General features: G+C 47.3%; 1 protein-coding gene across 1 annotated transcript in view; it reads left to right on the top strand.

Moving 5' to 3' along the window:
- The first annotated feature begins 12,962 nt into the window (after positions 1–12,962).
- DTNBP1 (dystrobrevin binding protein 1) overlaps positions 12,963–13,911 on the top strand; it is a 124,645-nt gene continuing 123,696 nt past the window's right edge. Inside the window, exon 1 of the mRNA XM_027128417.1 lies at positions 12,963–13,098. Within this exon, the coding sequence (XP_026984218.1) occupies positions 13,040–13,098 (59 nt within the window). The 5' untranslated portion in view covers positions 12,963–13,039. The remainder of the gene's footprint in view (positions 13,099–13,911) is intronic.

Raw genomic sequence — 13,911 nt, 5'->3', positions numbered from 1 at the left:
GAGGTGGTCCTTCCATATGAGTGGTTTTGCCCCAAGACAACATGTATCTACTATAAAAGTCAGTATTGACACACAAGAACAATAATACCAGTAGCAAAATGAGGGGTCTTGCCTTAGAATAGGCAGGTGGATGGAGGGCAGGGTGTGGAGGTGGGCAGTAGTGTGCTGCTAGAAGTGGCTTGTTCTGCCCCAAGAGGCTAAAAGGCAGTTGAGAAAGAGGGATAATTACAGTCTGAGACAACATTTGAGAATAATAAATCTATTATTATCTTGTACCCTGTTTGATCCTCCAGACTCCTGCAGCCAGGTGAGATCCCAAACACAGAGCATCCTTTTCCAAAGGCCTAAACGCTCACAGAAAGGAAGGAGCGCTAGAAAATCAAATGTTAGTTTGAACGAATTAATTGCTTTCTTGTTCATCTCAGGGAGGGTTTGAGTAAAGTGGTGGAGGAGGAGGTTGGGGATCTGGGTGCACTAGATGAGGCAGGCTGACCCAGGTCAAGTGCAAGGGCTCAGGGCAAGTGGGAGTTCAGATGCCAGGAGAAGGGGAGCTCCGAGGTGGAGGAGGGCCGTGAGGACTGGCCTTGGACCCAGGAAAGGGGAAGAGCGCTCTTTCCCCTCCTGAACACAGAGGCCGTGGTTCCCCACTCCAGACCCAGAACTCAGGCTCCGATTGTCATTCGGCCGCCTTAGGGGTTAAACCAGCTTCCGTAGAACAGGCCTATCGACCAAACCACCATCTGTAACTTTGTGGTTAGGGGGAAGAACCATCTTGGGTTTCTAAACACTGATGTAAACCTTAGGAGCGTTGCTTTTTCAGCTGCGGCGTTGTCTGTAACGCATCGTTTATACTCTGTGATTTTGTTGGTGGGATTTATTCTGAGCAATCTGGCCTGGGGAGTTCCGTCATCAAGTGAACATTCATCTCTAGCGAATGTAATTTGGTTAAGCCCTTAATAATGCACAGTGGCTTTTATCATGTCTGCCTGGAGTCTATTTAGTCTGGCTGATTAACTAACTGGCTCAAATACCCTGCCTCTGTGGAGTACAGATAAACAAGGGCTTAATAAACTCAAGGGTACCTTACAGTCTCCTGCGGGGCCATGAGAAATGTGGGGAGCTCCTCTGAGGGGTTCCCATCAGAGGGCTTTCTGCCGGGTAACCAGAGGCTAAGTGGGAAAGAGAGGAGTCGGATTGCCCAGGTCAGGGCACTGCCGGGGGCAGGGGGTGGGAGGGGGACCTCAGGGCCTCTGGGGAGGATTATATCCGTGCCCTGGTAAATAGAACATCCTTCCTCTTTCCTGTAGTTCATCTGCCAGCTCCCTGCCTGACCAAGGAGAACCTAAAAGCGGAAGGGGGAGGAAGAAGAAAAGTGAAAGCACAGACCAGCCCTTATCTGTCTGTCCATCTTCCTCTCTGTGGAGGGTCCAATGAGCCTAGGCCAGGCCTGCACCTTGGGAGGGAAGGAGCCAAGGATGGAGCTTTTAAGCTGGACTGGATTTGTGTGTGTGTGTGTGTGTGTGTGTGTGTGTGTGTGTGTGTGTGTGTGTGTGTGTGATGAAAGTTCCAAGAAAGCCACACCTATGACAACTTTATAATGTAAAAAATTGAAACTGTATGTCCCCTTCAGTTAATTTATCTTATTGCTCTATCAACTTTTAAAAACTATAAAAGGTGAGAACACAGCCTGATATATTTTGACCTTAAATCATCCACATGACTAATCATGAGGTCCACTAAGAACAGTCAGAACATTGACGTGGCTCTTGGAAATTCAGCCAAAAATGACTCCAGTTTTGCGGAGTGAGAATTTTAAAATTTCCAGATTATGACGTTCATCTTTCTGTACCTCAAGTTTTTGTATTGGCAAACACTGTAGATTTTTAAAGTAAACACGAAGAGCTGTTTTTGGCAGCTGGCATGTGTGCACCCAAGGTGCAGCAGCAGTAGTATCAGTTCATCTCTACACGTTATCCTAGCTCAGAACTCCAAAGCACTACTGCGGTGAAGAAGCATTGTAGCTTCCCGAATGCCAGCCTCCGGGCTGAGAGAACAAGGTGCCGTGGGGTCACCGTCTGGCATAACAGTGACTTAGATCAGGAGAAGAGTAGATGATTTAGGTTGTTTGTTGTTGACTGTTGACAAATTGGCAACTAATAGTCGAGTTCTCCAGAGTCATCTATGTGTCAAATGAACACTTAGACTAAAGTCATGACCAAGAGCTGTGCCTTTAATGTACCATCTAGAAATGAATTACTTAATTTTACTGCTGGGCAAAATAGAGGACATAGAATTAAAATATCAGTGGGTAGTAAGTTTAAAAACAAAATCCAGACTCCCCCTTGACATTTGATCTTTTGCAATAACTTAAAACTTATGATCAAACCTTTTAGGTGACAGTCTTAAAAATACAAGGAATTGGGGACTTCCCTGGTGACACAGTGGTTAAGACTCCACACTCCCAATGCAGGGGGGCCTGGGTTTGATCCCTGGTCAGGGAACTAGATCCCACATGCATGCCACAAGTAAGGAGCCGGCGAGCTGTAACTAACGAGCCTGCCGGCCACAACTAAGACCTGGCACAACCAAATAAACGAATTAATTAATTAAATAAATATCAAAAAATGCAAGGAATTGGATAGCATTACTATTACTATTGTATAGCATTACTATTACTATTGGATAGCATTCTATTCCTATCAAAATTACTATGGTATATGTGAAAAATGTTTGAAGATGACCTATTCTATGTGTGTGTGTACATGTAATTTTTCCATTGAGACAACTTTTTGCCTTCCTTAAGTCCATGGAAATATAGAAGTCAAGTATATGTTCTAGATCTTTTTTTTCTATGGCAGGGATCCCCAGTCTTTTCCTGGTGTTACGGACTGAATTGTGTTTCCCCCAAATACATTAAATCTACATTATAAGGCCTACTGAATGCCAGTGCAGGGAATTCTACTGCAACCCCCTCGTTTCTCAGTTTCTTTAAATGGTGTGTGTGTGTGTGTGTGTGTGTAGTTTAAGAATCCTGGAAATTTCAGTTTTGTGAAAAATGAACAAAAGACTGACATGTTATTTTGATTGCTGGAACGAAAGGTTTCATTTCAACAGGATATGTTTAGCATAAACCATTGTAGTTTCACATTTTTACTAAAAGTTGATAAGGTACATTGTACTGAGTTTATTGACAGGAAGCCTATCATTAGTATTTGTTTTCTTTTTCAAAAAAATTTGTATAAGGTCAAAATTCCAAGGGAAAATTGGCCAGTTTTCCAAAACATTTGAGAGGGTGAGTAGTGCCCCACTGAGGCTGCTCTCTAGTGTTCACTAATGTGTGTAAATTCTGATTGGGAAGAGTGGTGATGTGTCTGGATCCTGCCCCCCACAGGGTGGATGCAAAGGCCAAGCCAGGGTAGGACAAGGGGACTTTATTGGCCTTTAACATCAGTGGGTTTCTGATGACACCACAGCTGACACTGATCCTCGCCTCTGCTCTCATTTCAGCCCCGAGCTATTTTTAGGGCAAAGAACTTGAGACTTTACATCAGAGGTTAAATTTAGTGATGGTGAAATAGGGGATTAATGGAAACTCTCTCCCCACTCAAAACACATCATCAGGTTTGGGTAAAATGTAAGTAGAACGTAAAGAAATAACAGTGAAGAGAAAAAAAGAGGTCCAGTTTGAAGGCTGGATCTGATCCTTGGCTGAATCCCATCTGGCCTGTAGGACAAGCTCCCAGATCTGATTTGATTTAGGGCTGCAATTGTGAAGATGCAATAAGGTATTGCAAACACTTAGTGACAATGCTCTGTATTAAAACATGAAGACAGGATGGTTTATGGTCCCCCAAGGGTAGACAAGGCACTTCAAAAAGAGAAAATAGTCAGTGTGACCCACGTTTCCCAGACTGTACCCCACAGGAGCACAAACAAGGGGTGGGGACAGTAACGCATTTCTGACTTGCTACCCCTCCAAGACGCCAGGATATTCTGCTTCACCAGCTTGGGGTAAAATTATTATTCAAGTCAGCCTCCAACTCATATATCACTTGAATGGTTCTTCTTCTCTCCGTAGAGACCCTCCCCTCATAATAAATCCCAAAACTCAGAGATTGTCTTAGTTCAAGGAGCCAGATTTACTTTATCTTGGCTGGAGTCAAAATTCAGCTTCACCCCCATGAGGCTAGAGGATAACCACTACTTACTAGGTATTGGTGGTTCCTTGCTAAAGGCATCTGGGCTCCCAGCGAGATCATCTTTGTGACTCGGGTCTCTGTTTACACACAGATGCACACACACACACACACAAAACCTCCACTGTGCCCAAAGTAGCCCTTTTGGATAGAATTCAGGCTGTGCCGTGGGCCCAGGTGACCAGCACAAACCTCTCTTCCCCAACCTCCCCCATTCCCTTTCCACCAAGATGATTTCCCCTGGGCTGTCTTTAGTCTGAAGTCTCTCTGTCATCTGACCTCAGTGAGATACCCTGTCCCACCTGAGATGTTTTATAATGTTGGATGACTTTGAAAGGGAAGGAGTTAGGGGCTCTATTATATCTGCTCTTTCAGAGGCACCATGGATTTTATGCAAATTTGTGAACCTCTTCACCACAACCTTTAAGATCTATCTACCAAAACGTATTGCACCCTTCCTCTGGAACAAGTGATGCCTGTTTGCATTGGTCTACATAAAAGGCCATGCAAATGATTCTTCTAGAAGACCTGCTCCAAGATGACATGCTGTCTCCACCATCTGAACCCGGGGAAAATGATACAGACCCTTGTGAAGCGTGCCCAGCTCCTCCTGAAAGTCCTTTCTCAGAGAGTGTGAAACAGGTAAAAGTTAGATGGGGCTTTGGAGAGGCTGTTTATACCGGTGAACACTGGTGGGCTCTGTGTGCCCTGCTCAGATTCCCGTGCCATGGAGGGGACTCAGAATGCTGGCTGTCCTCCTGCAGTCAGACGGGCAGTGCCTTAGTTCTGTGAGTTTGAGGAAGTGAAGCTGGTAATGATCTGGGGTGACCCACTGTGTGTGACTAACGGCAGAAGTAGGGTGTGTCGGTTTGGCCAATAGGGAGGACAGATTCCCCAGCCTGGGCCTTCCTCCTCTCCTCCTTTACCCCCAGAGTTGGGGCTCAACACCCACCCCCCCAGGTCTCTGATTCACATTTACCCTGGGAAGCCTTTTGTTCCCATTTAGGGGAGTCTCCTTCTCTCTGACCCTGAGTCTCTACAGTGGGATCCCAGGCAGGGGCTGTGTAACCCTCTCCCACTCCCTTCCAGAGGGCAGAGGGCAAGGGTGCCTGGCATGGGCAGGGTCCACCCCTCCCCTGCTCTGGTCCTAACACCAGTGGGCTTTCTGTCTTCTCTATTCTCTCCCTCTAGGGTCTTGCCAGTCTGTGAGGGAGGAAGTGTCACAGATCGGGCCAGCTGGGGTCAGCCCCCTGATGGGGGGCTGTAACCGCCACGTAACCAGGCGCCATTTGCCAGGAGCTGCCCGGGAAGGCTGGGCCAGATGCCAACCTTCACCAACGAATCACATGCACCTTCCAGGAGTTCGTGCTGACGTACCTGGATTTAAATTTCTCAGGGGCTCTCAACACCAGGCCCCCTTTCATGACTCTTTCTTCCAAAGCAAAGTCAAGGTGAGTCACCCTTCGTCTGGGCTGTCATCACCACAGGTAAAACGCTAATCGCCTCACCTAGATTAGAAACTCTTCACGGGTTTGTAGGTGCCTTATTGTCCTTCATTTCCTCATCTGCAAAATGGGCAAAATAATATGTGTAAAGTGCTTAGAATCCTGCCTAGGTGAGCTCTCAGTAGGTAATAGCCATCATTGTCATTACAGTAAGATAAAGTCAGTACGTTAGTATGTGATTGGCATCTGGTAGAGCGCTGGGCATAGGCAGGGCCTCAGCAGTCGCTCTCGTTGAGTAGACAATGTTGCAGAAAACCACGAGGACTCAGCCTTGCAGGACTGAGGGGGGCACGTTAGGAAGCAGTGGGGAATCGGTAGATGGATGGCACTCCTGGATCCCCCAGACCGATCTTACTGTCAGCCTAAGAGCCCAGTGTTTCCTCTTCACTGTAGCCTCCAGGAGAGGAAGAATGGGGCTCCTGTTTGGGGTACTTTTCCTCCTGTGACATTTCCACTATTTTAAAAAGTTGAGGTTTCACAAAAAGTCTTCCATCGATGAGCTCATTCTCTCTCGATGCCGTGTTCCCTGGCTGGGTACCACCAGGTAATGAGTGGTGGCTAATTAGGATGGCGTTAAGCACAGCAGTTAGACTCACTTCAGGAACAGAATTCCAATAATGGAGGAAATAAACCATTCATCGTATGCCACGAGCTTTTCTTTGGTATATACAATGGTTTATTAAGACAACAAATACATCTGTTCACTTGCATTTCTGTGTATAAACAGAGACAATACACTAGTTAAAGCAGAGGAAGCCAGTGTTTTTGTACATGAGAACTACTTTCTTTCTTCCCCTCCCCTTGTTGAGATTCTCGGCACATCATAAAGGCAATGTTTGGAAACTTACCACTTATTATATATAAACCTCGAATTGAAGCAACGTAAGCAAAAACATTACCAGGTACACTGGGTACTTTTTCTCTAATTTAGCTATTAGAGGCTTATTTCCCCCTTGCATGGGTCTAAGAAATAGCCCCTCATAATCCCCTTCTAGGGGAATAAAAGTCCAAAAGCAGTTCTTTTTTTTTATTTTTTTGCGGTACGCGGGCCTCTCACTGCTGTGGCCTCTCCCGTTGCGGAGCACAGGCTCCGGATGCGCAGGCTCAGCGGCCATGACCCACGGGCCCAGCCATTCCGCGGCATGTGGAACCCTCCTGGACCGGGGCCCAAACCCGTGTCCCCCACACCGGCAGGTGGACTCTCAACCACTGCGCCACCAGGGAAGCCCTCCCAAAAGCAGTTCTAGCGCATGTTTTGTGTTGCTTGACCCTGCAACCTGGGTCACAGTAGATTGGGCTGGGGACTGGTACTTGGCCTACAAGCAGACGTGTATAGCACGAGGTGGTCTCGTGCAAGAGCTTTGCTTATGTGAGGCATTTTCTGTTAAATGAAGGACCGGAGAAAGCATTTAGAGCCTTCTTCTGGTCACTCAGGGAGGGGCAGAGTTGGCAGCAATGGCAGTAGCCAAAAGGCATGGAGAGAGGGCGTTAAGCTGAAGTCAGCAGGCGGCAGGCAGCATATGGTGGAGCAGAGCTTAGAAAGAGTGACAAATGAAAGCAGAGGGAGTCAGAGACAGAGAGATAAATGGGACTGGAAGAGTCACCAGGAGAGGGGACAAGGGACATTTTTTTTCCCTGAAATGACAGCTACTGAGAGCTGCTCAGGACACTTGAACGTTTGTTGTTTCCTGAAAGGCAACAAGAAGCTTCCAGTTCCACCAGCCCAGGTCTCAAGACGCAGCCAGCTCCTGGGGTTCCCTCTGTTCGCTGTGTAGCATCCTTACAGAAAGACCGCATGCCTTGGGGGTGGCCTGAGCACGCCAGACAGAGCCTGGCCTCCCCAGTGCAGTGCCCAGATTCGCTCGCTCTCTCCTCCCCTTCACACCACTGCCTCCAGTGTCAGCCAGCGCCGTTTGGGCAGAGGCTGTAGGGGCTCAGGCCCACGTAACAAATGTTACAAACTAAGTGATGGGGCTGGTGCCTGTTTGAAGGAGCTGGGAGAGTGGGGACCAGCTTCAGCCTGGAATCCTGAAGTCAGGGAGAGGTCTGGTAGACTCTGAGGTCACAGTCGCTGTTCTAGCCAGTTTCTGCTTCCTTTCCCTGCAGGCAGCTCAGGTTGCAAAGCTCAGCTCAGTTGTTCCCGCCCCAACTGTACATTAGAATCAGCTGGGAAACTTTTGAAACAGTGTGGCTGAGGAGGTGTGGCCTCAGACCAGTTAAACCTGAGATTTAATCTCCAGAGATTGGGCCCAGGTATTGGTATTTTTTAAATGCTCTCCAAGTGATTCTAAAGTGCAGCCAGGGTTGAGAACCATCCACTTAACTGCATTTAAAGGAGTCTCTCTAGTTTCCTCCTAGAATCAGTTTCTCAGTATCAGTTTCCACTGACATGGGCAACTCCTGCGGACGGTGAGGAACTCTCAGGGCACTGGGACCTTATATTTGCCCTTCTCCTCAATCCTTTTCAATTATTAGGACTCCCCCCACCTATATTAAGCTGATACTTAACTGTAGGTAATAATTGTCTCAATCATCTTTTTGTAATTCTTATTAAAAAGTTTCCATTTGAGTTAAATTCTCGCACTTGAAGAGATTTCTATTCTATAATGGTTCAGAAGGTGTAATTTCTGAGATACACTTTCTCCAGGGAAAACCATTTATTTGTGGTCGCCTCTGTTCATGTAGGGTCCCTACATTTTAATGAATGGAGTCACTTGGTTATCTGTGAATATTTCATAGATCATATAGATCCGTACATAGATTAACGAAAAATAAAAGAGGTTTCCTCCTCTAATGCACTGTGTAGTACCTTTCTTTTCTCCATCTGAGCAAAAAGACGAGGTTAGGTGCCTGATTACATTTTATTATACTGTGATAAAATTTCAAAACAAATAGATGCAGCTGAGCTGACGCTCACTGTTCTTTCAATGTGGTCCATGTTGAAAATATTCTTTCCCAACTTTGCTGGGAGTGTCACTCCACACACTGCTTGCCTTCTTGGTCTGTTAGCTTGTCTTCAGACTTTGATTCCCACCGCACCTCAGCCTGCTCCCCCAATACCCTCTTCTTCTGTGTTCTTCTTCAGCTGGGCTCTCATCTTTGCTCTGCGTGGTGGAATTCCCCTCGTCCACCTCTCAGGTTCCCGTCTGTTTTCCTTTTCAAAACGCCATGATGTTACCTTCCAGCTTTATTTAGCTTACTTTATTCTTAGAAGGACTCATGGTTTCACAAGAAACATTTACAGCGTTTAATTGGTTTCTTTCTTCTGGCATCTTTAAATTCTTAAAGATATCAAAAATCTTGGTTTTTTTAAATTATAAATAAGTGAATAACAACACGTAGATGCCTTTACAAATCTGTTAGAGTCCTGTAACTCAAATGGCAGTAGTGCCTTTCCAATTACTCTAAAAGATCTGTGCCAAAAAAGTGGTGTGAAATCTGGGTCCTATGGCTTCTTCTTTTATAGCGTCTTTTCTTTGGTTCCAATTCCACCAAATCCTCATTCATCACCTTATCTACTGTAAAAATCCGCTGAGACGAGGAAACCCCTTCCCTTAACAAGTGTCCTAGAGCAGTGCTTCTCACATGTTAAATGAATATGAATCACCTGGGGATCTTGTTCAAATTCAGATTCTGATTCAGTAGGTCTGGGTGGGGCCTGAGATTCTGCATTTGCAACAAGCTCCCAGGTGATGCTGCTGCGGCTGCTCCAGGGCAGCACCACCAGAGGGAGCTTCTTAAGCAGCTTTGGTGCTTTTGCCCCAAATGTTTTATCATCACAGCCTTCTCCCTGCTTAGCTAATATGTTCTCAAATCAACTCTCAACCAATTGCTGAATTAAGATTAGGTCAGTAGCCTCCACTATTGATGTTGGTTCAAAACTTTCTTTTTCATTTTGCCAGTCAGTCTTCCTAGTTTCTGGCCGATTACTGTTACTTAAATTGACACAACGTGTAGCATGTTTCAACTCTTGGTCCTTAATCATGCCTACAAAACAACTCAGGTGCAACAGTAGTCATTTTCTCTCTCTTTACTTTCATTTTTATAATTTACTTTTGTTTCCTTATAATTATCTCTTCTTATTAGCACTTTTAAAACTGTTACTGTTTTGGGGTTTATCAGACATGGGGTTAAGAATGTTCATAAAACACCTCAAAACGAAGGACAGACATGCCATAGACTAATAAACAATGCAATGGTCAAGATAAAAATGATTGGGCGCAAGTAAATCTATTTTCTAGGGACAGGCATACGCTTTTTGATCTGATTTGGTACTTTACTGGAATGTATGAAACTTAGTAAATTGAAAACATATGAGCAGAGGAGTTTATTTCAATTGAATACAATGAAAAAGATTTATTACTTCTCAGTACATGTGGTTTCCACATCTACTAGACAGTGAGGGATCTGTCTCTGTAGACCTGATCATTTGATCGCTTACTCTGTACTAGGTACTGTTTCCGGGTGGTGGAAAAAGACCCAATAAACAGCACCCCTCTAAACCAACTTGTCTCAACCTACTAAGAAATAAGAAAGTCAGCATAAAGCACCCAAAACATCACTTTCACTTCTGGTAAGGGTGATGAAGCACATGACTTATGTTCATGGACAAGCAGAACTCCTATTACTGTACCTCAGGTTAAAACTTGCCCACCCAGTCACAGAAAGCACTGGGTCACTGCAGCCTGCTCACCTGGCAGCCTGTCCTTATGGAGTACAATGGCTGTTCTTTACTGGATGTTTGCACCCAAGGGAAGGAAGAAAGGATGGGGCCAGGCTCCTTATTCCCTAGATCAGTGATCCCCAACGTTTATTGGCACCAGGGACCAGTTTCGTGGAAGACAATTTTTCCATGGACTGGGGGCAACTCACCTGCTACTGACCTCCTGCTTTGCAGCCTGGTTCCTAACAGGGCTCAGACCGGTACCAGTCCAAGGCCCGGGGTTTGGGGACCCCTGCCCTAGATCACTAATCAGAATAGTCACTTCTACTCTGCCAGGAAAAGCCTATCCTCACACAGCCCATCTCGTTTTACTCATTCAATCCCAGCCCTATCATATCCTGTCTTCTTTTTTTTTTAATTTTTGGCTGTGTCGGGTCTTTAGTTGTGGCACAAGAGATCTTCCGCTGCAGCGCTTGGGCTTCTCTCTAGATGTGGCGTGCGGGTTTTCTCTCTCTAGTTGAGGCACACAAGCTCAGTAGTTGTGGCACGTGGGCTAGTTGTCCCTCGGCATGTGGGATCTTAGTTCCCTGACCAGGGATCGAACCTGCGTCCTTTGCATTGCGGGATGGATTCTCTACCACTGGCACAGTCTTTAAAATAAAGAGAGATCCTATCTGTCTTAAAACTTAAAATTTTGATATTTTGTTCATCAGAAAATTTTTCATTAAAGTTTTTTGAATATTGCATTAAAATATTATTCATCTTGATTACTAAGGGGTTTGGCTTCCCCTTAAGTTTTACACCTGAGGTGAATGCCTTGCCCACCTCATCCTAGTCTCAGAGCTGGTTTTAATATAAATATGTAAGCAAATAAATAAACAACTTTTTCTTAAACAATTATTAAATAAATTATCAGACAGTGTTATGTACTAAGTTGAAAAACAGAGTGTACAGGAAGTGATTGGGCTGGTAACTGGAATGATCAGGGAAGATCTACCTAAGAGGATGATGTTTAAGCTGAGATCTGAATGCCACAAAGGAGCCAGCCATAGGACAATTTGGAGAAAAGCTTGTGAACAGGCCTCAAGGAAATGAATCCAGGATTTTCAGGGAACACACAACATACCAAAGGTTACTATGGCTTAAATGTCAAGGAATGATAGGTGAGTAGTACTTACTTTGGATAGAGTGTCAGGAAGGGTTCAAATTTTAGGACTTCGTAAGCCGAGTAAGGAGGTCGACTTTTTTTCTAAGGGCACAGAAGGATTTAATGCAGGAAAGCGACACAATATGATTGCTCTTTTAAATAATTCTCTTGGCTGCTGTATCAAGGATGAGTTACAGGCGTGTGCATGGCAAAAGAGTAGAATAAGGAGACTTGTCAGTATTCCTGGTGAAAGATGATGGTGCCTTGGACCAGGGTGATTATAGTGAAAAGAGGAGCAGGTTCTAGCAATACTTTAGAAATAGAGTTGATTGGACTTGATGAATTAATATTCAGCAGGTGGGGAAAATAGGAAATGGTAATTTCAGGTGGCTTAACTTGAGCAACTTGGTGTATGGTGGTGCCACTTACTGAGATGGAAGAGACTGGGATTAGGTTTGAAAGTGAGTTTGCAATAAAATTTTCAATTTTTGGTATTTTGGGTTTGAGATGTCTGTTGGATACAGGTGGAGTAAGCAACTGGTATGAATTGAAGGAGGGGGAGGGAGGACAGGGTTGAAGATGGAGATTTGGGCTTCACCGGTGATTCGATAGGATTTACAGCATCCTAATGGATAGAATAACCTAGGAGGGGGCCATACATGGAGAAGAGCAGGAGCCTGCAAATGTGGCCTTGGGAGCAGCTGCTGAAGTAGGAGGAGGAGTGGACAGGAAGGGAGAGTGCATGAATGGAGTGCTTGAAAGAAAGAGAAGAACGTGTCTTGAAGAATGGGATAAGGACTTGCTTGAGAGCCACCGAGAGGTCGAGAAAAACATCAGGGCAGGTAAGTGACAAATGGTATCGGCAACATGGCGGTCACTGGTGACTCGACAAAGGCCACCTCCTTTGGTGTGAAGGGCACGAAAGCCTGATGGGGTAGGTTGAAAAGAGAATGGAAAGTAAAGATGTCGGAACAGTTGATTTTTGCCACTTTATCAATGAAGAAACCGAGGCTCAGAATAATTTTCTCATCCAAGGTCAAAGCCAGCGGGGTCAGATCCTGGAACCAGAGTCCACGAAAGTGTTTGCTACAGGGGAGGTGCACGCTATGTAAGAAATTGATCCATCTCTCTTCCAAACTGTGAAAACAAACGCTGCACTCACTCAAAGAAGCGCTGGTTTTAAAGCATTCTTTCACGTGGCCACTTCAATTTTAAAGAGGAAAAGGAGAGGGCCTGGCTTTGGGCTAGGAAAAAGCATCTGAGCCGCTCAGTTTCTCGGCTAGGAGAGAAGGACCGCCCTTTTTCCGCAGCCCGAGCCCGGCGGGGCCCACTGCGGCTGCGCGAGCCTGGGCGCGGCGGGGGCGGGGCGGGAGCGCGCGAGCGGGGGGCGGGAACGCGGAAGGGGCCGCGACGCGGAGGCGAGAGCGGGCCGGGGGCGGGGCCGGCTGCGAGAGTGCGGGGCGCGCGGTGACAGGTGCGGCGCGGTGTTTACGCGGGGCTGAGGGCGGCGGCGGCGGCGGCAGCGGCGATGATGCTGGAGACCCTGCGTGAGCGGCTGCTGAGCGTGCAGCAGGATTTCACCTCCGGGTAGGTACACGGTGGGGGACGGAAAGGGAACCCGTGGGCCGGGCCGAGGAGCGGGGGGCACTGGGACGCGGCCTCCACGCACCCCGGTCCGGTCCCTCTCCCTCCCTCTTCCCCAACTCCCACCCCGCCCCGCACCTCCCATCCCAGCCAGCTCGAGGAAAGTAACGAACTTTCCGGCGTCTGTCCGGCCGCACAAAGTAACTTAGGTCCCACCGGGCAGGCTCTGACCCGCGCCCCGGGCCCGGAAGGGGGTCGGGAAGGCTGCGGGCGCGCCGGGGATCGTGCAACCCGTTCCTGGCAGCCCTGGCCGGCCCAGGGGTGTGTCTTGTGAGGGGCGAGCGCGCCTCCTCGCTCCTCTGCCCCGGGGGGACGGTGACCCTGAGCCCCCTCCCACGCCGCCGAGACCCCTGCTCTCTCGGGCCTCGGAGCTTCTGCGGCCCCGCCTGCAGCCGGGCCGCCGCCCCCTCCCCAGGCCGGAGGTCGCGGGCGCGGCAGCCTTCACCCACCGGGGCCCGGCCGCGCGTCCTGTCCAACCTCGCGCTCGGTTCGCTCGCTGAACCTTTGCCAAGGCTTGGTGCCTCTTTCCCTTTTGCTTTCTCTCTCTACCTTTGCCTCGGGTTTAACGCCTCAGTGAAGAAACTCTAGGGCCACAGAAACAACAGAACTATGGCAGTACTATTAATGCCTAGTGGTGAAGCGCACACGGACCAAGCGGTTCCCGAACTTTGCTTAGAATCACCTGGGAACCTTTAACCATCTTGATGCCTGGGTCGCAAACAATACTAATTACATCAGACTGGCGATGGGGTTTTA

The sequence above is a fragment of the Aethalodelphis obliquidens genome, unplaced genomic scaffold (genome assembly GCF_003676395.1).
Source record: "Aethalodelphis obliquidens isolate GAN/ISIS:26980383/991018 unplaced genomic scaffold, ASM367639v1 scaffold34, whole genome shotgun sequence".
In the NCBI taxonomy this organism is placed as follows: Eukaryota; Metazoa; Chordata; class Mammalia; order Artiodactyla; family Delphinidae; genus Aethalodelphis; species Aethalodelphis obliquidens.
Note: the sequence above shows the minus strand (reverse complement) of the source record. Positions and strands in the feature narration are given on the sequence as shown.